The sequence below is a fragment of the Gymnogyps californianus genome, chromosome 19, assembly GCF_018139145.2.
Source record: "Gymnogyps californianus isolate 813 chromosome 19, ASM1813914v2, whole genome shotgun sequence".
NCBI classification, from domain to species: Eukaryota; Metazoa; Chordata; class Aves; order Accipitriformes; family Cathartidae; genus Gymnogyps; species Gymnogyps californianus.
This window is the reverse complement of record NC_059489.1, coordinates 8049245-8072981: the sequence shown is the minus strand read 5'-3', so window position 1 is coordinate 8072981 and position 23737 is coordinate 8049245. Positions and strand designations below refer to the sequence as shown.

The 23737-nt window shown below is 55.1% G+C and overlaps 1 protein-coding gene across 1 annotated transcript in view; it reads right to left on the bottom strand.

Annotated features, from left to right (window-relative positions):
* ITGB4 (integrin subunit beta 4) overlaps window positions 1-17876 on the bottom strand; it is a 28873-nt gene extending 10997 nt beyond the window's left edge. Inside the window, 28 exon segments of the mRNA XM_050908239.1 lie at window positions 41-245; window positions 604-752; window positions 1339-1518; window positions 1599-1747; window positions 1913-1936; window positions 2571-2629; window positions 3080-3183; window positions 3726-3914; window positions 4366-4399; window positions 4726-4832; window positions 5344-5463; window positions 5610-5736; window positions 6426-6524; window positions 6695-6798; window positions 7087-7298; window positions 7453-7529; window positions 7814-7981; window positions 8132-8254; window positions 8432-8521; window positions 8932-9195; window positions 9881-9927; window positions 9930-10051; window positions 10504-10600; window positions 11142-11346; window positions 11793-11894; window positions 12418-12500; window positions 12819-12910; window positions 17680-17876. Of these exon segments, the coding sequence (XP_050764196.1) occupies window positions 41-245; window positions 604-752; window positions 1339-1518; window positions 1599-1747; window positions 1913-1936; window positions 2571-2629; window positions 3080-3183; window positions 3726-3914; window positions 4366-4399; window positions 4726-4832; window positions 5344-5463; window positions 5610-5736; window positions 6426-6524; window positions 6695-6798; window positions 7087-7298; window positions 7453-7529; window positions 7814-7981; window positions 8132-8254; window positions 8432-8521; window positions 8932-9195; window positions 9881-9927; window positions 9930-10051; window positions 10504-10600; window positions 11142-11346; window positions 11793-11894; window positions 12418-12500; window positions 12819-12910; window positions 17680-17684 (3337 nt within the window). The 5' untranslated portion in view covers window positions 17685-17876.
* Between the last annotated feature and the right edge of the window lie 5861 nt (window positions 17877-23737).

Genomic DNA, 23737 nt, shown 5'->3' with positions numbered 1-23737 from the left:
CCCTGCTGCCATTCCCCACCTCCTGGCTGCCAGCCCCTACCTGGGTCAGCGATGGTCACCGTGGTCTGGGGGTATCGGCCAATCTTGGCGCCGTACTTAGGATGGAGAAGGTCGATGGCGAACTGCTTGAGCTGGCTGTTGTGTAGGAGGGTATCTATTTCGGTCAGCTCCAGCAAGGGGACCTGCACCTCTTTTCGGGTCTCCCCGGGCTGGAAGACCAGGTCACCCTCTGTGAAGATGTAGTCCTGGAGGAGAAGGAAGAGGTGCGTGATTATAGCCTGCAGCATCCATGAGAAGGCTCTGAGAGATTCCTCTCGTCTCCCAGTGAATCCCCAACTTGCCTCCCAGTGCCCACAGCTCAGGGGGCAGCTGGTATCCTCTGCCTCAGGTACAGGCAGCCTCTCAGGTCCCTGAGGGACAGGGAGCAAGGGATGGAGGGGAATGTCTGCCCTTATGCTAACCTCAGGCCTTGGGTCTCCCCTCTCCCAGCCACATCCCCTTTGAGCCTGATCAACTGCTCTTCTGCAGCCCCGAGGTTGGTTCCTTCCCAGCCTTCTGTGCCTACTCATTCCTGCCTGCCAAGGCCAGGAGCATTACCCTTACCCTGCCGTTCTTGGCGGTGAGATCCCGGGTCCTGTAGGTGACTTGGGATTTCCCGTTGTCTATGATCTCCCGGAGGACAGGGATCTTGGCCAGCTTATCAAAGCGGCTGTGGGAATAGGCTGGCTGCAAGAAGGTGATGAGGCTGCTGGCTGGAAGGGGCAGGAGAGAAGGAATGTGTAGAGCAAATACCTGAAGAATCACATTACAAACATGCAGGTGTCCTCCCTGAACAGAGTTCCTGTCACCCATGGGTGTGAACTGTGTACGAAATATTACTGCATGGGCTGGAGACTTTACCACTCCCAACTTGCACTCCTCGCTCAAAACAACCAGGCGGGAAGCAGAGGCAAACTGCTGGGGACATTCACCTGCCCCAAGCACAGCATAACAGCAAAGAGGTTTTACTTTACTCCAGCAACCTATGAACTGGAGCAGCAGAGGCATATGGTCAGCCCTGGATCTGCCATGGAATTGGTAGCATCTAAACTTGTGATGATCAAATGTTTGGGTCTCTGTCACCAGGGATGACAACCCTCCTTTGGATGCTTTAAAAGATGCTCTAGTTTAGACCCAGGTGACTTAAGATAGGAGTCACCAAGCAAGTCTCTGGTTTGTGATCTGGGGGAGCTCCTGTACACAGACTGCGCCTTCCTTAGAAACCACATGCGTCCATCTGGACATGGGACACTCAAATACAAACGCCCTTCATCTCGTGCCACGGTCGCAGCCCTTCACCTTGTTCTTTAATGATGGTGATGTTGACGAGCCTGCGTCCAATCTCTGCGATGCCGGTGGGGACATCAATGGCCTCCACCTGCAGCTGCTTCTCATCATCATCATCCTCCCTGATGAAGAGTGGGACACGGACATCCACCAGCTCCACGGCCTCTTGGAACTCCACCATCCCATGAGCATCTGGGGGAAGGTGCAATGGTGAGAGGTGGGAAATGCCCCCCCCGCCCAGCCAGGAGGCAGCGCTGGGCTCTGCTCCCTACCTTGGTCTGAGGTCACAGTGTAATAACCCGGTGAAACCTTCAGGTCATTGAAAGCCTCGTGGGAAACGTGCTTTTCCGTCACTTTGATGATCTCTGGCTTGGCTGAGCGAGGGGCGGTGAGAACTGTGTCCACAATGGTGTGGTCCTGCCTGTGACCGGTCGGAAGAGAAAGGCGGGTAAGAGCTGAGGCCAGGGTTGCTCATCTTACATAGCAGCTAGAGGGGCTAGTGAGTGCGTGGGGTATTCAGTTACCCCACACGTGTGTGTGCAAAGAGGGAGAAACAGCACAAGAGAGGGCTGCAAATTCCTCTTACCTTTTCCCAGAATTGGGCTGTAACCTGGGGGGGGAAAAAACCGAAATCAGAGTGACTAACGCATTTGGGGAGACAAAGTTCTGTGTGAATCACAGCCCTGTGCAGGTCTGAGCTGCGGCAGCTGCCCTGCGGGTGCCAACCCATCCTGCAGAGCCCGTGGCCCCATCACATGTTCCCTCCTGCCTGGCTGCTCCCTCCAGCCCTGGGTTTCCCAGTGCAATGAGGAACATGCCCACGGGGAAGATCACATCTAGTCAGAGCTGTGGGGAGGGGATAACACTCCCTGCTCAGTGCTGGCATCCTCAGACTCCTCCATCCTGCACCAGGCACTCATAACTTTGCACAGGGCTGAAACTTTTGAAGTCAATGGGAATTTTCCCATTGAGCACCATGTGACCAGGATTTGTCCCTGTCTGTAGGAGTCTCAGGTCCAAAGCCAGATGCACCTGAGATCATCCGCACAGCTGGGTGGGCTTTGCTCTGCAGCCCTGAGTGGGTGAAGCACCGCACGGGCTTGGGCTTGTGCCAGGGATGTCTCACAGACCAAGCTCCCTCCAGGCATTCCAGATTTCACAGCCCAGCCCTCTGGTCCACTGCCTCATCAGCAGTGCCCTGGGGGAACCCTGCCCCACAGGAGGTCTCTCCCCCAGTGACTCACCTGAACTTGGTCTGCTGGAGCTTGTGGCAGCCGGGGATGTGCTTGAAAATGTCGTTCAGCTGCAAGGAGCAAGAGGGACTTTCACAACCTATCCCTTGCTGAACAAGGGACGTGTTCAGCGAGCAGATGCTGCTGCCAGCAAACACAAGAGCCCTCTGGCCGCCCTCAGATCCTCCCCCCTCGCCCTGCCACGCCAGGCAGGGACCACCACATGGTTTCTCCGCAGGACATGGCAAGAGGCTGCGAACTGAAGCCAAACAGGAGCTTCAGACCACATGCCCCGAAGCAAACCTCAGATCTCATCAATGTGATGTTTTGATAATTCTGACAATTGTGATCTTAAAATTTGCGCTTCCTTTCAGACAGAGGAAAAATTGCTTCTTCCTTTCAAGAGCTGTCTGGGTTCACAGGGAAGGAGTCCTCCCCCTTCCCCAGCATCGCAGACACCCCCTCAGCGTGGCTGTCCCCCAGTCCCACCCCAAGCCCCTCTCTCATGCCCGGGCTCGTACGTTCTCCTCCACTTCTTTGCGCAGCTGCTCGCACTCCCGGGTGTCCGGCTTCACCAGGTTCTGCGTGAAAAGCCGGGTCAGCCTCAGAGACAGCCCATAGGGAACTGGAAAGAGAAATTCCCAAGTCAAACTCCTTCCTTCTTGGTCAGAGAAATAACCCAGCCAAAAGCTGGAAGCATGGGGAAACGCATGATGCTCAGTGTCCAGATCCTGTATCGCTAGCACCCAAACCTCATAGCATCAACAGAGAAAACCCTCTGAGAACTGGAGGGCTAACTGAGAAGCTCTCTGCCAGATCCAGCAAAGGAAACAGTGTCCAGTGGTGGCTCTGGATTGATGAGGCAGCGAAAGCAAGGCTGGGTCATTGAGCTAATGAGACTAAGACACATGGAGGGTAGGTCCACCACACAGCCGGGCTGTCAGGAGGTCTCCAAGGCTGCTACCTGTCCTGCTACAGGGCCGGACACAGCAATGCACTGCTCAGCTTCCCCCAGGATGGAAGGAGATAAAGGAACAACCCCCCTTGCAATTGAGCTTGGAGGTAACGCCATGGCTGCTGGAGCTGGGGGCCACCACCAAGCGTTCGTGTCCTTTACGGCACCCGCAGCATCTCCTCTACGCCCTGTTCCTCAGACGCGGCACTCACTGAGATCTTTGGGGTTGGCAGCAGCGAGGGAGGTGAAGCCCTGCTTGTGAACATTGTTGTTGATCTTCCAGCGGACTGTGTCCCGACCCTTGAGGGACCCGCTGCGGACCATGGGAGTGTCCAGGTGGTCGGAGGACATAAGGCTGTGACGAAGCATGTAGTGGTCCTCCTTGAAGCCAACGGTGCGACCTGCAGAGCCAGGGGCAGGGTCAGAGTCTGGGCAGACTGGGACAACGGCCAGCCATCAACTTCCCAACACTTTGTTCTGGGGAATCTTTAGGGCTTCCACCACGCTAAGGGTGTTGCGATGTCACGAGTGGAGTGGGGTCGAGAGGGCAAGGGGTGTCCATGAGTCGGGAGAGCACATCACACCAGCTAGACATTACAAGGGACACTGGTCAGGGGACAGCCAGCAGTGGGATTCCCAGGAGGGCACACTAGGGTGTGGGGCAGAGAGGAGCAGTGGAGCAGCAGCTCAAGGGCTCCTTGGCTCAGGCACTCTGCTAGGAGCTTTTCCCCTGATCCACCTCCCCAGCGCAGAGAGGAGGAGGGGGGACGCTTATCCCAGCACACCCCCCCCAACCCGGGAAGGCAGTGAACCCCACAGATCCCTCTCCCCCCCAGTTCAAAGGGCTGGTACCTCGTGCGCAGCAGGGAAGCAGGGCCAGGCAAGCCTAGAAAACAAATGGCCAAAGACACGATCACTTTGCAGCCAAGGGCAAAAACCCCCACGTCTCTAGCTGGGAGGATTCACATCAGCAGGGATGGGTGGGCAGTGGATGGATGGGGATCTGGAAGCTGATTTTAGCCAGATATCTTTTGAGTGGTGGAAATCCCACAGCAACTTGTGTCAGCAACAGCAGAGGTGCTGGATACCACTGGGATCCAGCCCCTGCCAATCTGGCCACGCTGGAAGCTAGGTGGATTCTGGAAGTTTGTTATGTTTTTGGCCTTTATCTGGTCCTCTCCCCAGGTTGGGGCAGCCGGCCGAGGCACTCACCTTGCAGCAGGCGCAGAACTTCCAGCAGAGCAGCAGCAGCAGCCCCAGGAGCAGGATGAGGAAGATGAGCAGCGGGATGAGCCAGAGGAAGCTCCCTGGCGGGCACTCTGCAAGTGACAGCAACATCACTCCTGGGCATCAGCCCCCTGCGTGGGTGTGCAGGGAGGGAGTGAGGAGGCAGAGACAGAGGGGAAAGGCTGGACCACAGCTCTTTGAGGGATGGAGCAGCCCAGTTAAGCTTGGGAACTTCTCTCTTGGTGCTCACAATGAGAAGTGCTGTTCAGGGAGAACTATCCCACCTCTCTGCTCACATCCAGCCATCCCAAGGGGCTATTCAGCACCTTGCATCAATCCCTGCCCGTACCGGCAATGAAAAGGCACTGATCTCTAACGGTGCTTGTCTCTGAGGATGCTACACTCCACTCCTTGCAGTTCATGTGACAGCCAATGTCACCCACCCCTGTCAGGCAGGAAGGTGGGCAGGGAGGTGCTGCCTGCAGCTGACCCTGCCCAGGGGCACGGCAAAGGGACAAAGCCGGGATCAGAGGCGCTGTGGAGCAGGTCACTGCTGATCCAGACCCCAGGCTGGACATCCCCTCCTGCCAGGTCCCTGCTCACCTTTTTTCTTCTGCACGTGGACGGTGGTGTTGGGAAGGACAGAGGGGTCTCCCTCCAGGGTGTAGTGGTACGTGCAATCGTCCTCCTCATCCTGGAATGAGCAGTACTCGCTGGCCTCCGCTGCAGAGAGAGGGGACACGGTTGCAAAGTTATCAGGACCAGGAAAAGCTTGGGGAGCAGCCCCACATACACACACACACACACGGGGCAGGGCCCATGGGAGACACACCACACGTGTCTGCACCCAGCTCCGCTTCTCCTGGTACCTTTCTTCAGCTCTTCCACCATCTGGATCTGGAGGCGGCATGCGCTGCAGTTCCCTTTCGTGTTGCCCGTTCCCCAGGCCTGGCAGCGAACGCAGTCCCGGATGCTCTCGCACACAGCCTGGAAGCCCTGGGCAGAGGGGCGAGGTGGGACGGTCAGGAGACAGCCCACGGGGAGCGAGGGAGGACATCGCCTCCGAAAAGCAGAGCTGGAGAGGCAACGCTGTGTCCTCACCCCGGTGCCAGGGCAAGGTCAAAAAGAGGAATCGCAGAGAACAAGCAGGTAACAAAGGATTTATAAGCCCAGGAGCCCAGCACAGCTGGCTCCAAAATCTCTTATACCAACAGCCTGCATTTGGGCAGCGATTAGATCTTCTCCAAGGGTTTTAGGTGGCCTTTCCAAAATAAGACCAAGCCAGCTTTCTCCACTCCCACTGTGGGATTAAGCCCATGTTTGTCAATGGGGAAACTGAGGCACCAGACCATGAAATGTCTTTTTTTCCAGTCTTGAGGCAAATCAGAACAAGCCAGGAGCTGAGCCTCAAACCTCTGCCCTTCACCAGTGTACAGATAAACACAGATAGACATTGAACAGTTGCCACTGGTGAACTGGAGGGCAAAGAAAGCCCGCGGCTGCAAAGCAGCTCCCGTACCAAACCCTTCCTGGCCACTGAAGGCAGGACAGGCAAGACTAACCCCTGCTCAGGATTTTGCTCCTGAGCGAGATGCGCCTTCATCTCTGCTTTGCTTTCCTTCCCTGGAGGCTCTGCGTGGGAAGGAGAAGTGATAAACCCAGAGGGACCGCAGGCTGAGCCTCACCAGAGAGTAGCTGGTTTCGCAGGTGGAGCTGGTGTACAGCGAAGCCTTGTCACAGATGCATCTACCGCATTCACACTTCCCATGGTTATTGCAAATGCCCTGGAAGAGAAGAAGTGACAGTCGGTGTCCGAGACCAATCGTAGACACGCAGCGGCACTGGGAGTCAGGTAAGTGCCAGCTCCCAGTGGCCCTGAGCTTCGGGCATCGGGGCCATTTGCTTCAGCCCTGCCTGATCCGGTCGTCCCTCAGGCAGGCAAGGCAGGACCTACCCCTCGGCTGTCAATGCAGGTGTCGTTGCTCGTGGGACATTCGCAGCCCGGACCCTCCCAGCCGCTCTCGCACACGCACGCACCCTTGGAGCAGCGACCGCGATCTGCAACGCAAGAGGAGGAATTACCCAGGGTCCAGTGCCGTGCCGCTCCCCTGGCCCTGTCTGTGGCTCTCCCGCTTTCTTTGGGGTGCAAAGGGGCTGCAAACAGACTCCATGGCATCCCTCCCTGCACGTTTGCAAGCGCAGAGTCCCCGCAGCCCATCGCCAGTCACTCAACCTCCCGTGCCAGTGCCACCAGCCCAGGGACACCCTGCCTGTGCCACCAGGACAGAGCAGGGCACAGCACATTCCAGAGTTGGGGGATGCTGGGGGCAGCGAGGCTGCTCTCACCATTGCAGAGGAAGCCGGATGTACGCGGGCACTGCAGGACGTCGTACTGGCAGAATGCCCCGTCGAACCGCTGCGTCAGGTCCTCGGAGTAGCACTGGCACTTCCCGCACAGGCACTCACCCCGGCCCGAGCACGGCTCCACATCCCCAGGGCGGATGCAGGCTTCGTTGTTGGGGGACGACGCCGGGGAGCAGTCGCACGTGTCCCCTCGCCTGGTGGGGAGGAGATGGTGCTGAGAGAGGCAGGAGCAGAGCGCAGGACAGCAGGGTCCTGGGCAGGATGCCCAGGGCACGAGTGTGTGTCACTGTGGGTCCCCAGACCCAGCAGGAACCCTGGGAGGGGTACGGAGCTGGACAAAGTCCTTACCAGCCCGGGTGGCAGATGCACTGTCCACAAGCAAAGTCCCCATGGAAGCTGCACTTGGGCGAGCTAAACTCTTGTTGCTGTAAGAGAAGAGGCATTGCCGAATGGGCTCAGCTGCCCCCAAGACCATTTCAGGGATCAGAAAGGCAGATCTAGGGGCAAAGTTTTGCCCACAAGACCGAGCTCTGCTATAGGACAACATGCCCAGCTTGGAACAGGCAGTGATGAAGATCTCCCTGGCCAGGGTGAGCCTCTGCTGAGCAACGGTGAGGGGTCAAGCGGGACCTACACGTGCCGGCCAACGCGTTCCCACCCCAGGCTGGCCAGGAGGAGGACATCTCTCTGCAACATGCACCCCATGTACCTGTTCACAAGGACACGCATCACAGATGACAGAGGCTGTAACTTTGAGGCTGTCGCTCAGGGACGTGGGCTTCACGTGGATAACTCCCTGCCGGTCTTTCTCAGGGAGGCTGCAGACGTGCTGACTGCCAACGTACTCAAGTGCCTTCACGCGCACGTTGAACTTGCCCTGGAAGGGAGGGACACGCCACAGGAGTGAGCCAGCTCTGCTGGACCACAGCTCGGCTGGACCGATCCCAGGTGAAGAAGGAAGGAGGGACGCAGCGGAGGACTCAGTCCCTCACACACGCCTTCCCTCTGGGGCCATCCAAGGACCTACCACTTCCCCACGGGTGATGTGGAAGGAGCCAGATTCTGTCTTTTCATACAATGAGGTGGTGAACTCTGTCTTCATGGCTTTGGGGACGAAGTCTGCCCGGATGTCCATCTTGGAGCGGATGCGCTGGGTGGCAGAAGATAACCACAACATTGATTTTCAGCCTGCAAGCCTGATGTACACCTGCGAGCACCCCATAGCCTGCCCCAGGGGGCCACATCCTGCCTCCTGCCTGCTCACCAGGAGGTGCCCACCCTCTGCCTTCCCTGGGAGCGAGAGTGAAGCCCCAGAGAGCACCGTTACCTCAAAGGCTGTGCGGAGCAGCTCCACGATGTTGGAAGAGTCCTCCTGGAGCACCCCGATCTCAGAGATGGGGAAATACTTGTGCAGCTTCTGCAGAGAGACAGGAGCCTCCTGAGCCAAGGCCTTGAGAAACCTCCTCTAGCACTGAAGTGGGCTCTGCTTTGAGCAGGGCTTGGACCAGAGACCTCCAAAAGTCCCTTTCAACCTAAATTACTCTCCAGCTCTGTGTCCCCATTGCTTTACAAGAAACAGACACCAACATGGGGAGCCCTCTAGCAGCCCAGATTCCTGCACCTGATAATGAACCCTGAGACTTCCCACAACCCAGAGCAGCCCCCCAACACACTGTGGCACCCTCCCAAACTGTCAAAGTGTTGGTTTAGCACTTGGGGTCAAGAGATGGGAGAACACTTTCTCCTCACAGCCGAGCTGCAGGCAGAGGAGCAATGGTCCTGGAGGAAAGGTAAGCCCACGTGGCACCACCGCCGTGGTGTCCTCACCTCATAGTAGCTGTAGGAGTGGTTGGTGACAGCAAAGATGGGGATGATGTTGTGTTGGCCCAACAGGCGCACCAGGGTGGGCACCGAAGGATAGTCCTGCTTGGTGTCATACACGTAGGTGCCACTGGTGTCTAGGTGACACTGCTCATCATTTCTCGCCAGGATCCCTGCCAGGACGTTGGTACCATCAGCTTCGTAGTGAAAGGCAGACTCAGTGGAGAACACGAGCAGGTGAGTGCTGTCCTTCCTCCAGCCGATCTTATCCTGTAGCCGGGGAGGGGGAGAAGGAACCTTCATCTCTGTGCTGTTCAAACCACTGCACAGCACTTGCAGCCGTTGGCAGGCCAGCACTGGCAGGAGATGGAAAATCCAAGGGGCAAGGCACCACCTCCACTTGGCAGCAAACGCAACCAGCTACGTGGCCCTGGGAATCCAAGCCAGCAGGTCTCTGCTTCCCCCATCTGCACCCCCAATGCATAGCATGTCTCCCAGCAGCTCGGTGCCAGGCACATATATGTACAGGGGGCAGGCCCACGCTTTTCTGGACGTGTTTGGAGCTGTGCTCATCCCTCAGCCAAACGGCCAAGCCCAAGCGGGCCATTTTCCAGGGAGCGGAGTTTCACCACTGTGGGCACGAAGCAGGACAGAGCAAAGAGCATATGCAGGGTGCCCAGCAAGCAGCTCCTGTGCTGGGATTCAAACACCAGAGATATACACACAGATGGTCTAAGACTTAGGAAAAATTGGGAATGCAAAACAACTCAGCACCGGGAGCGTGCGGCTGCGAGGGCAAGAACCAACTGCAGCTGAACGTATAACCTGCGCTCCCTGGCTGTCTCAGCAGCTGCCCAGCGTGCTGCTCTTTTGCTCATCACCCAGTATCAAGAAGATCCACTCATTAAAAACAGAGCCCTGCCCACACGGCTCCTGCACCCCTGGTCACCGTCACCTTGCAAACAGCTGTCTGCAGGATGGCATCAAAGCCGCCCTCGGGGCATCCAGGTTGCCAGAGATGCGCTCTTTCCTGAGCTCCTGGCTGAAGTGGTTGATGTTGCTGGTCAGGCGGATGACATTCTTGAAGGAGAAGGGGGAGTCAGCGTTGTTCCAGGGCTCACGCAGCCTAGGAGAGAGGGGGAGAGCAGGGTTTTAGCAGGGGGCAGGAGCAAAGGGATGTCTGGGTGCAAGGAGAGGAAGGATGGGGAGAGCACCCGGGGGCTGGGGATTCCCTCAAGGGAAGGCACGAAGTTGAATTGGCAAGCCATCAGCACTGAGAGGAGGAGGGGGAGCAGCAGGAGGGATGAGGGCAGAGATGGAGAAGATAAGACGTGCAATCTGTCATGGCAGAGCGGGGAAGGTATGGAGGCAGAGGAGGACACTGCTGACGTTGGCATGGTGCTACAGCAAGCCTTGAGCACAGGGCAGGGAGGCCAGAGAAGACATTTGCAATGAAGGGAGAAATGGATGGAGGCTCTTGCACTGCAGACAAAGAAGATTAGAAAAGCCATGCAGAAACAGAAGGCGCCTGCCCTCCCCTCTCTGCTCCCATCCCGGGGACCCATTGGCCTCACTCACTTCTCTGGTCTCATGTCTGTCTGAGGGGATGAGACTTTGTCCACAAACTTGCCGAATCCGATGGTGTAATTGGAGGTCAGGGCTTGCAGGAACTCCGCTGGGAGGAGAGGAAGGGAGGGAGGAGTGAACACATGAATAAAGAGACATCTGCGAGGTCGCTGCTCCAGGGAAAGAAGTCCCGGGCATCTTCGCTGCTAGTCAGGTCTTAGATAAGACTCCCAAACTGTCAGTTCTTAAGCTCTTTGGGCTTGCCTTTTTTAGTGTAGAAACCTATACCACCTTTGGTAGCCCCTTTCCAAGATTGGAGCTTCTGCAATAGCACACACCACACCTATATAGGTTCAAGATGCCAAAGCCATCACACAGATCAACTCTGCAGGGCACCAGCCCCCACACTGGGCTGAAAGGAGAGAGCACACATGATGATCCCTGCAGGGCCAGGAGAGACATCCCCCCACAAAGCTGCACAAAGCAGCGATAATAAGAAACTCTAACTAAAACCGACACCTCTCAGCCCTTTGCCAGTTGTATTCCTTTCTCTGGTGCTGGCAGAGAGCACACGGCTGCAGGCAGGAGTGAGCCGCCTGCCTTCATCAGCACAGGAGCTGGCTTCCCTCTTCTCCCAGCTCTGGTCTCACCTAGGTTTTGGCCCATGCTTTTGAGGTTGTCCAGATCATCAGACATAGAGTAGGAGAAGTCCATGAGGATGTAGAGATCCACAGGGCTCTCCAAGGGCTGGAAGACATCCATGTTGAAGCTCATCTCCTCCCCAGCTCGCAGCCGCATGAACATGCCCTGGGGGGACACCTGAGTCCTCTGCAGGGACCTGTTGATACTGAGATTCTGTGAAGAAAGAGTGATGTGAAGGGGATGGACTCCATCTCCTGAGCAGATGCAATGAGGAGGAGGCAAGGAGCAGGGGGATACGTGGGAAGTGGAAAGGCAGGGATGATCACACTCCCTTTCCTCATGTACAGCCGGGGACCGAGGCAGCCTCCCCCATGTCCACGTGTGCCCAGCTGGGCGCCTCCTCCAGACCTTGGCATTTTGCTTACATCTGTTTTGCCTGAAAAGCCACCCCAGCCCTAAGCGACCAGTGCTGGTTGCCAACAGGTTCACCAGCTCGCAAAGGCAGAGCGTTGTTTTTGAGTAGACCCTACGTAAACAGAGGTCTGGATTTTGTTTTTTTCCTGCTGAAGACTCTAGAGGAGGATGAAGGACATGAAAGACACTGAGGAGGTGGGAACCCTCAGAAGCAGCCGAGCAAGGGCTGTCTCCCCAGCACCCACCTGCTGGGTCCGCATCTCGCCCCTGGTGTACACGATGCTGGCCTCCCTGCAGCCGTACCGCAGCAAGTTCTCCCGCAAGTTGCAGCGAGACTCTTCAAAGCTCTGCCAAGGGGGCAAGAACAACATTACGACCACAGAAAGCAGCAAATCCTCCGTGCAAGGGGAAAAAGGCACTTGTCAGGAAGCAGGGTCCTCTGCTGAGGCCAGTAGCGAGCCTCTGGGAGCCAGAGCAGGGCAGAGAGATGGGGACGAGTCTCACACAGAAGAGCCAATGTCCCCCAGCACCAGGGAAATGTGACCACCAGTGAGTTACTGGGTTGTCTGGGATAAGACTCTCCCCTCCATCCCTCGCACACACTGTTTCAGGTCTGGCACACTGGCATTTTCTGATAAACTCCTGAATTCCTGCAAGTTTGCCCCGGACCCCCCTTCCTTCCCATTTGTCCGCACCAAAGGAAACCCACGTTTTGGCGCTTCCCATCCAGGACAGCTCTTTGCAGAGAGAAGCTGGAGCCAGAAGCTGACCCTGCTCTCTGGTTCCTCTCCCAGCTTTCACCAGGGGTGGTGGGATCCCTCCGTCAGCAGGGTGGGAAGCAGAGCCCCGGGCTCCCCTGCAAGGTCTCACCTCGTCAGTGCAGAAGGAACAGTCCTTATCCACTCGGATGCACTCAGTGCAGCTCTTCGCCCGGGACAGCACGCAGCGGTTATCTACCAGGAAAGATCAGGGCATCAGGAATAGAGAAAACCGAGTGAGCCGCGGGAGGGCATGAGAAAGGCTGATCCTGTTCCTGGGAGAGTCAGTGGAGGTTTTGCCTGGGTGGTTAGTGGAAGCTGGCTACAAAACAGCACTGGGGTAGCAAGAGGGGGGCCCCACATGCTGGGGAGATAGAAAACAGGAGGAAAGGCACACAACAGGTCTTATCCGCCTGAGGACCAGTGTTTCTGGAGCCCAGGAGGGGTGTGCACAGTCCCCATGGGGCAGCACCAAGGGGAGACTGCAGACAGACCTACCACGGCTGCACTCACTTTTGCTCCTTTGGCAGAGGCCGGTGGCACAGAGCAGGGACAGGAGGAGCAGCCCGGCACACGCCCGTGGCAGCACATCCATCCTCTTCCTCCTGAAACACATGGATCACTACGTTGTGGAGAGCCGAGAGATGGAAATGGTCCTGGAGAGGATCGGGGCAGCTCCGGCAGAGGCCCTGCCCGCCCAGGGGAAGCTGACACCTAGAAGCAATCTCTGATCTCAGCAGGGCAGGGCACAAAAGCAAAACCAAGAGCGGCTCGTCCTCTGCTTGGGCATCTGCGAAAGGCTCAAAGTCCCCGGCAATGCCAGGGCAGGGCAGCGGCCACGCCACAGCACTCCTGCGCCCCGGAGTTGGGGTGCCCTGCTTGACAGGTCGCCCCGGGCAGTGGGGTCGGTGCAGGCAGCTGGAGTCCAGGCCGCTCCCGGCCGGAGCCCAGTGCCATCCGCACGTGCGAGCACCAACCAGGTCAAGACCTTGCTTTTCCCGGTGGGTTAAGGAAAAGAGAGGAGGAAAACAAAGCAACTGTCTGTATCTCTCCCCCAAAGCAAAACAGACCCCTCCCTTCAGCTATTTCCTATCGCACTAAAAGTTTCCAGGATGGTCAAACCAACAATACATAGAGGGTGAGGCCTTGGGAAATGCCAGGCTTGGAGCTTTGGAGCTGTTAAATGAATCCATGGTCTTGAGAGCCCAGCAGCTCCCCTCTGTCCTGTCCAGGGCAGCCCGACCCCTCACGTGGATCCAGAGGCCAAATCCTAAACAGAGTGAACCATTCTCCCTGCACCCGCACGTGACTGAGAAAACTCAGTGCCTTCCAGAAGTCAGCATTTGGACATGGTAAACAAAAGAGACAAAGCTGGAGCTCGAGCTCTGCGGCTGCCGTGCTGGAGGGTGGCTCTGACTCTGGCACCGCAGCAGAGCAAGTGAGAGCAGTCAAGGCAGAAGATTTGGTATAAAGACAATTTTAAAGCATCTCCTTTCTGGAAGATGCAAGTGTGAAATAAAAGATGCAAATGGATCGTCTTATAGCTTCTTGCTGTGTAAGCCCCGATTCTAAAAAAATAAAGAGAATGTGAAAACCACTTAAAACAGGGAAGGAAAATGGGAATAGTTGTTGTGTGCAGTGGAGATGTCTGAGTTCCCAGGGGGACATCCAGCACACAGACCAGTCACTTGGTGACTTAGCTACTAACGGCCTGACCTGGGGCCCAGGGAAATCCCTGGAAAGACCTGCTCTAGTATCAACAGCGTTGGGTCACACTGTATCCTGCATCAGCCACTGAAGCCAATGTAAATACATTGAACGCATGAAGCTGAGTGCCTGCAGAAATCATTGCAGCACAGGGCTCAAACCAACATAGCATCGACCCGAGGAGATGTCTCCCTCGGTGTTTGCACTTTGTTCTCAATGACGGTCACTGGATACACGTGTAACACATGACAAGACGTCGGTATCTCATTCATCTTGTCAGCTGTGCTCAGAGGGATTTATCATACAGTAATTAATCCCCCATAGCTGAAACGTGAGAAATATGGAAACCTCAGGGCAGCATCTCTGCAAGGGACACCCAGGGAAGCTTTGCTGTTCGTCAGGACCTAGTAGCCAATATGCTGTTTTTCTTACAGGTAAAAGTTACCGGCTGACCAAGGAAATCCCTGTATTTTCCTCCTGCGGCCCCTGAGCACAGCTCGCTGCAACTCTGACTGTCCCCAGCTCAGGCTCTTCGCAGGTTTGGCTTGGGCGTCCCATCAGCCAAGCCCCAGCACTGGCTCTGAGTTATCCTTATCCCTGGACATGCCCGTGATCTCCTTCAGCAGAAGTCCTCACGCCACCACTCGCTGGCAAACGCTGCGTCCCTCGCCACAAAGATGGGCGGGTTCTGAAGTCAGGAAAATCCCTTTTTCCCTTGCTCCGCCCCAGCGAGCCGTGCCAAGCGCAGTGACTGGCGCTACAGGGACATGGGGAGATGCCAGTTAGAGGTGAGATGAAAGGGTAGGGAAGTCCTTTGAGCCCGTCAAGGGAAAACACAGCAAAAACATCCCCCGAGCACTTGGCAAATCCCATCTTCCATCACGGCAAAGGCCACGAGGAAAAGATTTGAGTACAGGGGACCGGATTGCTCAGCTCGCACACCCATCTTCCAAGGCAGCCTCAAAGCACAGACCTAATTCATCCTCCTTTAATCACAAGTCAAGAAAGAGTCACCACGGGATGGATGGACACACCCTGAGCCTTGGACACATAAATTGCTGTCATGTCTTTTCAAGTGCTGAGGTAAAAGGCCATAAAACTCAGCTCGATATTAACGTCCTGTTGCCCTGTGAACTGCCAACCTCCAAGGATTTAGCTGGGCACTTGCCAGTCCGTAATATTTGTGCAAAAATATGCGAGCGGCCATCCTTTGATTTCAAAAGTGTCCTCTGGAAGGAAAAACACCGTTTTTTCACTTCGGAAAAGCTGCAGGGGTTTGGTTGGATTTTCACAAATACAACAACAACAAAAAAAGCTATTCAGTTGTGCAAAACCAAGGAACGAAGCGGAGCAGCTCCCAGCTGCACACAAACATCCTACCCCATTCCAGACCACTGCTCCAGCATTTCCTCCTGGTCTCCTCCCTCTCCCCCAGCCTTTGCCTGTACCTCGCACAGCCGACAAACCTGCTCCAGAAAGACCCTGGGAACCACCGAGCTTGGAGAAGCCCGGGCTGGGTACTTCATCCCCAAAAAACAGGGGATGCTCCAGAGAAACTACTAGAGCAATGAGACGGAGGACAGGGTTGGAGCGGCAGAGCTTCATCACCCTGTCCCGTCCTGTCCCCACCCCATCCCCGCCCCAGCAGCTCCGTGCTCGGAAGGACAAGGCTGAAGCGAGGCATCGCCCCGGGGTGGATTGGGGAGAGGGACCAAGGAGCAGGTTATGATGAGCCATGAGCCTGTGGTGGGAGCCTGGGCCCAGCTGCCACGCGGGGGGCACCCAGCAGGTTGGGGACATGGGAGTGGGAAAGCCAGGGAGATGCTCAAGCTCCCCGGCGCAGCCTTTCTTCCCTCAGATGGGCATTGCCCCTTTTTGTGGCTGCAGACCCCCCCGTCCTGCCGAGGGGTGCACTGGGGCTGTGTAGGGGACTGACGCCCTGGTAGATGGGAGGCATCTGGAGGAACAGCTGCTGAGGACCTGCTGCATTTGTGCTGAGGACCACAGCGCTTGCAGCGTGCTGGGGCAGGCAGGCGGTGCTGGTCACCGTGATCAGCCTCAGCCCGGGGCTGGGGGTCCCAAGAGAGAGCTAATAGCAATGGAGGCAAAGCAGAAAGGCAGCCAGGTCCTCCCCCAGGGACCCCGCTCCTGCTCCCCCGTGGGCAGCGCAGTGACAGCCACAGTGGCTCATGCAGGCTCAGTTCTCCTCCCAGGGCAGGGTTGCGGGCGCACGGATCATGGCCACAACTCACCCCCCCTCTCCCTCCCCGGGCTACTCCCTCCCCAGCACATGCGGCAGTGCAGAGCTCCTGGGGGCCACGCTCTGAAACTCTGAAATTATCAAGCCAGACCCCCAGAAAACTATCAAAAACTTGACCCGCAAATCGAAGTGTCACTTAAACATGAAATCGTATTTGTCTTTGATTTTGTTTGTCTTCCCCGTCCATTTCCCCTCCTTCCCCAGCTGTGCCTCTGCAGCTGGGAGACTCCATGCGAGTGTCACCATTTGTTGTTTCCAGCAAGAAGGGGGATCTCGGCTCCCAGGTCAAGCTCCAGACCCCAGACACAGTCCCTGGCATCCTCCAGCGAAGAACAAAACACAGCAGGACCCAGCCTGGGGACCCACACAGAGCTGCTGGGAGCTGGGGAGTGGCCAACACCACCCTGTGCCAGCAAAGGGCCCATGGCTGCGGTACCATCTCCTCCCTCTGCCCCCGGGTTTGGGCAGGGGGGAACCCCAAGGGGCAGGGGGGAAGGTTGGGACCCTGCCTGTGGGGCTGCCCAAAGGCCAGCAGAGCCCCGGGACCCTCCTGTCCCCCCCGCGCCTCCCCATGTGCTGCTCCCAGCACGTTCTCTGCTCCTTTGGCCCCACAAGACACTTTTCCTCCTCCTCTCCTCCATGGGTGCTCCTCATCCCCCTTTTCCCCCACCTAACCCACGCCTGTCGGCTCCCTCACACCAATCCTACTGTCCATTTCCCTATTTCCCATCCATTTCAGATCCACCAGCTCACAAATACCCCAAGAGCTGCGGTTCAGCAAAGCCCACCCTGAACCCCCACTCCCCCGTGGTCTTTTCCTCCAGGGACACCCCCTCCCCTCGCTCCCCCCTCGCAGGGGGTCGCAGGCAGCACCCATTCTGCAAAACAACCTCCGTGGTTTCAGCGGGTCGGAGCCACTCGCAGCCCGGCCGACCTCACGCAGTTTCACCTGTGAAAGCTTTCCCTGGGTGCCAGCTCCAAGGCACAACCGCCTTTTCCCCTGGAAGCGGGGCGGACGGAGAGAGCAACCTTTGAAACCTGCAACAAATGGTCCCCAAAGGGCTCTGCTCCGCCTTACCACGCTGCCGTACCTGCACCTCCACTCCACAGCCCCCCACCCAAATACCTTCAGAGACAAAAACTGCCCCTTGCAGCCCTGCAAAGCTCTGCTTGGTCACGAGCGTTGCCGTTCCCAGCCGGCTGAGAGGCACGAGACTGCGTCCGACAACCAAAACCAGAGGAAAAAGGGGGAACAAGCAGGCAGGGAGCTGAGCCCCCTCGCTCCGTGCCCTGCCTACCTGCTCACACAAGGAACCCCGCGCCTTATTTCACCCCCCCGTTTAATCAACACAGCAAAATTAAAGCAAGCTGGACGCTAAAGAGCACAGATTAATTAATTCCACAAACCTCATTAGCGCTGGGTCTGACTCAGTGTCCAAATCCTCCGCTGCAGCCCGAATAACAGGCACCCACACACCAAGCCAAGAAATTCTTCCGAAGGCAGAGGGGGAACGCGCTGCTTCACTGCCGCAACTTGATTTCCAGCCTTGGCCTTTTCTTTCTTTCTTTTTTTTTTTTTCCCTCCCTCCTCTCTATTTTCTGTCCCTTTTCTCTTTCCGGTTAAACGTCAACTTCCAGTCCGGCAGGGAGGGCAGGCAGCCCGCGATCCCACATACCTCCCTGCTGATTTCTGTACCCTCCAGTCAAATATCGACTTTGTTTTCGCTCCCCTCACCGTCCCGGAGCTGCTGCCTCTCCCTCCCGGGGGGCTGGCGGGGAGGAAAGGTGGGAGCCGCAATAAATGAGATCGGATCCCAGGTGAGGACAAGCTTTATCCCAGCCGGGGAGGGAGGAGAGGGTGCCCGTGACTCAGGGGTTGGCGTTCCTCCCTCGCACACCTGGACGGGCAGGCACAGCCTGCACAGCCGCCCCGGACCCTCCCTCTGCACAAGCACCGTCCCACAGGAAAAGTGCGGAGCGGGTGGCGGGAAGGTGCCTGCCACATCCAGGATGCACGGAGGGGGCTGCGGGCAATGGGCAGCGTCGGCTGCTTGGCTTTGCCTGCTTGGCTTCGCCTGCCAGCTCGGGGCAGAGCCGAGGGCACTCCCCGGCCCCCCTCGCGGGGGTTTCTCCTCCAAATTTCCCACTGGCACGAGTCGGGGGTGTCAGCCCCAGCGCCCAGGTAGCTCCTAGCTGAAATATCAGGTAAGTTCCTGCCGCGACAACAACCACCCAGCTGCCGAGCCCAGCCTCGGTACCTGGCTCACAAAGAGGACAGATCCGCAGCCTGCTTTATCCAGGGTGCGAGCACGACAGCCCACTCCTCATCTGCAACAGATCCAGCTCGTGGGTCAACGCAATCCCTTGTAGCACAGTAAAGGAGACCCATCCACACCTGCTCCTAACGCATCCTACCACGGTCCAAGGGTGCAAAGAGCAGCAATCCCTCCACTGCGTCCAGCCCTTCTGCTGGGCTGGATCTGAAACCCCTTCCCCATCAGAGGAACAGCCGAGGAAGGTTTGGAGTTCAGGTGAGGTTATTTTTTTTTGGCCCGCAGCACCCTTTTGCTTTAGAGTCTGGGGTTTGTCACAGCTCAGACCCGGTCGCACCTCCCATGGTGCAGAGTGTACACGTACCGGAGCAGATGCGATGGCAGAGGCTGCATTTTAGCTCCCCCATAAATCCTCACAAGGAAAACTGCATCCCCTCAGCTTCAACACAAACAATAGCAATGGCCAGACGAAAGAATCTCATATTTCCTGCCTGCCTGGGAGATTAAAAATATGAGCAGGGCAATTTTGGCCTCTTCATTATCAATATAGCATCACGAAAGCTGCTGATCGAGTCCCTAATGATGGTGACAGAGCATTGATTCAAATGAAAATGAGGAGCAGGGTTCCTTTCACTACAAGAAATAGGAAGCTCAAGTAAACATGCATAAACTGATTAAGCCCCAGGAAAAAGGAGGATGTGCTCGTGCCATTAAAAACTGTAGCAAATGGGAAACAGGCAGGGGCGCAGCTGAAGATGGCCCAGGCAGTTTAAGTCTGGTATTTCCTAGTTTCCGAACACTTGACTTGGCAACCTCAGCATTACCCTGGCCCTTCTGGAGATGCGATTTCCTATACTTAAACAAAAATGCTGAAAATTAAGGGGTTTTGTTGTTGGGGTTTTTTAAACCACAACAGACATTTACTGCAACATGAGAGCTGGGACATGAGGCTCTGATGCTTGAGCTACAGCAGCGGCTGCTGGCGAAAAGCAGATCGTTACCATTGAGGGGCTGAAGGCAGAGGGTCCTGCTCTGCCTCGGGGGGCTACAGAGGCAGCAGATGTTGTAGAACGTTGCAGATGGAGGAAAGGTGGGCTGCGGTTCCCAAGACCCAAGGGGAGCGTGTGCTGGTGCTGGCAGACATGTCTGCTCACCTCCCCTGGTCCTCCTTATGGGCCCGTCCACCAGCAGCACCCAGCTCCCGTCAGTCCCAGCCTACCTCCCACCACCACAGTTCTCCTCTGTTACCACTGGAGTAAGCAATACTGCCAGGCACTGGAGTTAAAAAAGGCAATTTAAGCTACAAGCAAGAAACATATTACTAAAAAAAAAAAAAAAAAAAAAAAAAAAAAAGTGTTTTAGTGATGGTTCCCCAACAGGAACCCTGGAGCCAACCAGGAAAGCTTGGGAGCAGCCAGCTTCCACCACGATATTTCGTGTCCTTGGTTTCTGGATGTCCTCCTTTTTCCACCTGAGATGCAGAATGTTTTTGTTGCCTCCTGTAAAGTATCTCTGGTCTCACCTACAGACACTCTGACAGCCCCAGGGCTGCCTGACACCATCTCCCTCCCCTTTGTCCCAGCAGCCTGGAGCAGCAAGGCAGGACCAGCTCCGTTCAGCATCTCCAGCTGCGAGAAGGAGCCTGGTTACTCACCGTGGGTGCTGCCAGAAGAGTCCGAGATATTAATTTTGCACCTTTCTTTGAGATGTGTCTCCCCAGCCCCTAACAGATCTCCGAGCACACAGAGCATGAATTTTCCCAGAGACACGTAACTGGGCTGCATTTAAGTAGACATTTGCATGGCTGATACAAGGCACTTTTCTAATATCAAGACAACTCCACCACCAAATCTTAAGGCAACAAAGCAGAGAGGAATTAGAAATTCTCAGTAAATGGTCATAAGAATTTAACGGGTTTTCACTTAATCTTGTCTTTAAAAAAAAATATATTGTTGTTTTATACTTCCACCAGGGAAGAATAATACCTGGTGAGCTCAAGTTTTTGCCTTGGTTCAATACCTTGCACTCACTGCCTGCTGGATCAGGCTTTTGCCACACAAATTTGCTGTTTTAAACAACAGAGAACAGGGACTTCAGAGAGGAAGGATCAGCAGATTTCACTGCAAGTGGCTCTACCAAAGCTCACAGCCACATACGTGGTGGACCTCACATTTGTAAATCAGTGATGTTCTGCTGCGGCAAAGCGGCCCAGAAATTTTTGCCCTAGGAGTGAAAACAAGTCATTTTATAGCTCTCACTAAATTATTGCTCTCTCTGCTGAGACTACCAGCCTGACTGCCAATTACCGATAATTACAAGTGATTTTAGGGTTAATTCTTTTCTTCTTTTTTTAATGCCACGCCAGCTTGTACAGAACCTTTCTTCTCTCTGTCCTGCCCCTGCAGTGTGCCCAGAGATGGCTCTGGGACTTTTTCTAGGTCTCTGTTGAGCGGTTACAGCCAAGACCCTGCTGCTGGAACACATTCATTCCCTTTTTGAATTCTGTAACAACACACACTGCTAAAACAAAAATAAATACTTGATCCCATAGCTGCACTGTACACTGTAGTGGCAATATCCTGCTATCTGGCATAAATTTAAGGAATGCTTAATAAGGTATTATTAATGTACATTAATGTGCACATAATTTATTGCACTAAATTATGTTTAATATAATTACCCAGGTAATTAAAAGTGCAAGATGAAGTTCTCCCATATTCTCTTCCTCAGCCTTTCCCCTAAGATAGCATTAACGGCTCACGTCCATTGTTGTGCAATGGATGTTCCTTTTCATGAACGCATACCTAAAGAAAAACCTCTTTGGTGAACGTCACTGATGCCCATTTGCCTCTGGGATGGACCAGCAGCAAGAGGTAAGTGAGCCACTGAAACAACACGAGGAAAATGTTAGTAAAGGATCCAGGACAAAACTTCAGCCTACGACAATCCTAACATCCATCCAGGGAAACCAGGACCTTCCAGGGTTACCTTAGCATCTTACCCAGCTGCCGAAGGGCTGCAAGCACACTGATGTTACGTTTGAAAGGTTTAGCAAGATAGCCCACCTCTCCTCCCGGTTCGTGTTGGCTGCCCTCATACAAGACATTCAGTAGTGTGGGTGAGAGTCTTGTGAGGAGCCAGCCAACACAAACCGGGAGAGAAGGTGGACTGTCACCTTTTGTCGTGCTCTCCAAGCACTACGAGAGGCTACGCAAAGAGGACAGAGGAGGTTAAAAGTACCAGTAACTTCACCTTTTATCGCTGCACCAAAAGGCAGCCTTGTTTTCTTCCTAATGCTGGTTCCTACAAACATGGTAGAGGACAGACAGACAGACGCCTTCTACGTGAAAAGGCAAAACCTTTTCTTGTGAAATCCTGGCACTTTGCTGTTTACTGGCAACCAAAAGCACGAGCCCAGCCCCAGCCAAAGACAAATTCCAAATAAACAAAGACTAAATATTGGAAGTCATTGGTGTCCATGGTTCTCGCTTAGAACAAAAGGAAGGAAGTCGAATATAAACAGTCAGAGGAACAGCAGCGCACAGCAAGGCTCAGAGATGGAAAACTGCTCCGTGAGAGCGATGCATGAATACGCTGGTGTAAACGTTCCCCAAAAGGAAGAGGACACTTTGGTGGAACCTCACTGCCCCTTCGTGGGTCTTGCACCTCAACAGCAATGTATTTATCTTAACATTAGGCAGTCCTGGAGAGCCCTGCTGAAAAGCATCTCTCTTTCTCTGGAGCTAACAACTCCGGGATTTCCTGGGTTCACACCATTTAACAGGATTGAGCAGCCCATACCCTTTGATAACTTTCTGGGCACATTGCAAAGAGCATCTGTTTGAGGGGCTTCGCAGAAGCTACACCTTCTCCCCTGCAATGATGAAGAGCTGGAAAGGAGCTCACGCAGGTGTCGGCTGGCCGGACGGCGGCTGAAGCAATCACCGCCACACTGCTAGAGCCGACTGTGTCATCAGCAAAGCCTTGGCATGGCCCAAAGCCTTGGCAAGGAAGACTTGCTCTTTTCTTTTTTTTTTTTTTTAGTCTCAGTAAATAATTCTCATAAAACAGACAGTACAGCAGCAATCCAACTAAAACATAGCTTCAGGTGCTCACATTTTATGGTTTGAGGTGGGGCTGGCAAGGGCTGCCCCTCCCCACCTGCTCTTTCGGTTAGGCAGCACCCAGCAAGACATAAAATACAAAGCGAATCCTGAACACACAAAATCCCTTCCCACAACAGCATCAAAGGAGGGCAGATCTCTAAATCACAACAAGCAAATAGGAAAGAAAAGCAACACCTCAGGGCATGGAGGTGGGAGAAGAGACTTCAGAAGGAAGGGTGAGAGCAGAACCAGCTCTGCCAAGGATGACTTCATTACAGCAGCTCTCCTCCCTCCACTGAGCAGCCCGGCATGGCAGAGACACACACTTGAACGTGGAGTTTCAGCTAAGACAAACCTACTCAAGCTAGGAGACACCCATGCTTAAAAAGGTGGTAAGCAGAGAGAAGCCCTGTGGTTTGCAAGGAGCATGAGCCTGTAATTCTCAGACTAAGGCATAATGAAAATGGGACCGGTTTTACTCTCCTGGGTACAGTTAGTCTCTCCCTGGGAGGAGAGGTAAGAATGAGTATCTGCAGCTTTTAGTACTCAGAAGCACAGCCTGAGCAATCACAATTGCAGCAGCAGCATAAAGAAATTTTAGCTGTGTAAGCTGTGAGTTTGCATTAGCACAGCTCGGACACAGCTTGCAGTTCTTAGGGGCTATTTAAAACACAGGCACTTAAACACTCAGCGGGTCCCTCCAGCCCTCCTGCGCTCAGCAGCCGTCACACAGCCCTGGTACGATCACAGCCATACAGATTTCTAACAAGCAGACTAGTCAAACCTCCCGTTTGAGGGCTTCAGGCCATGGCTTCGTGGGCCAGGAAAGGATCCATTTCCCTCAGGACGTTGCTCTTGCACACCTGAAGCTCCCTCCACCTTCCACTGACCACAGTCGAGTGCAAGCCACCAACCGGTACGATCACATTCTCAGAGGTAGGAACTTTTTCCTACAACTGTACTTTCCAACCTGTGTATCTGTCTATTACTTCCGATAGCAACACGCAAGATAAACAAGAGCAGCGAGCTATTGTACTGGCTGCAAGTTTGTTATACAATGGCTGGCATCTCCACTCCAGCTTTTTG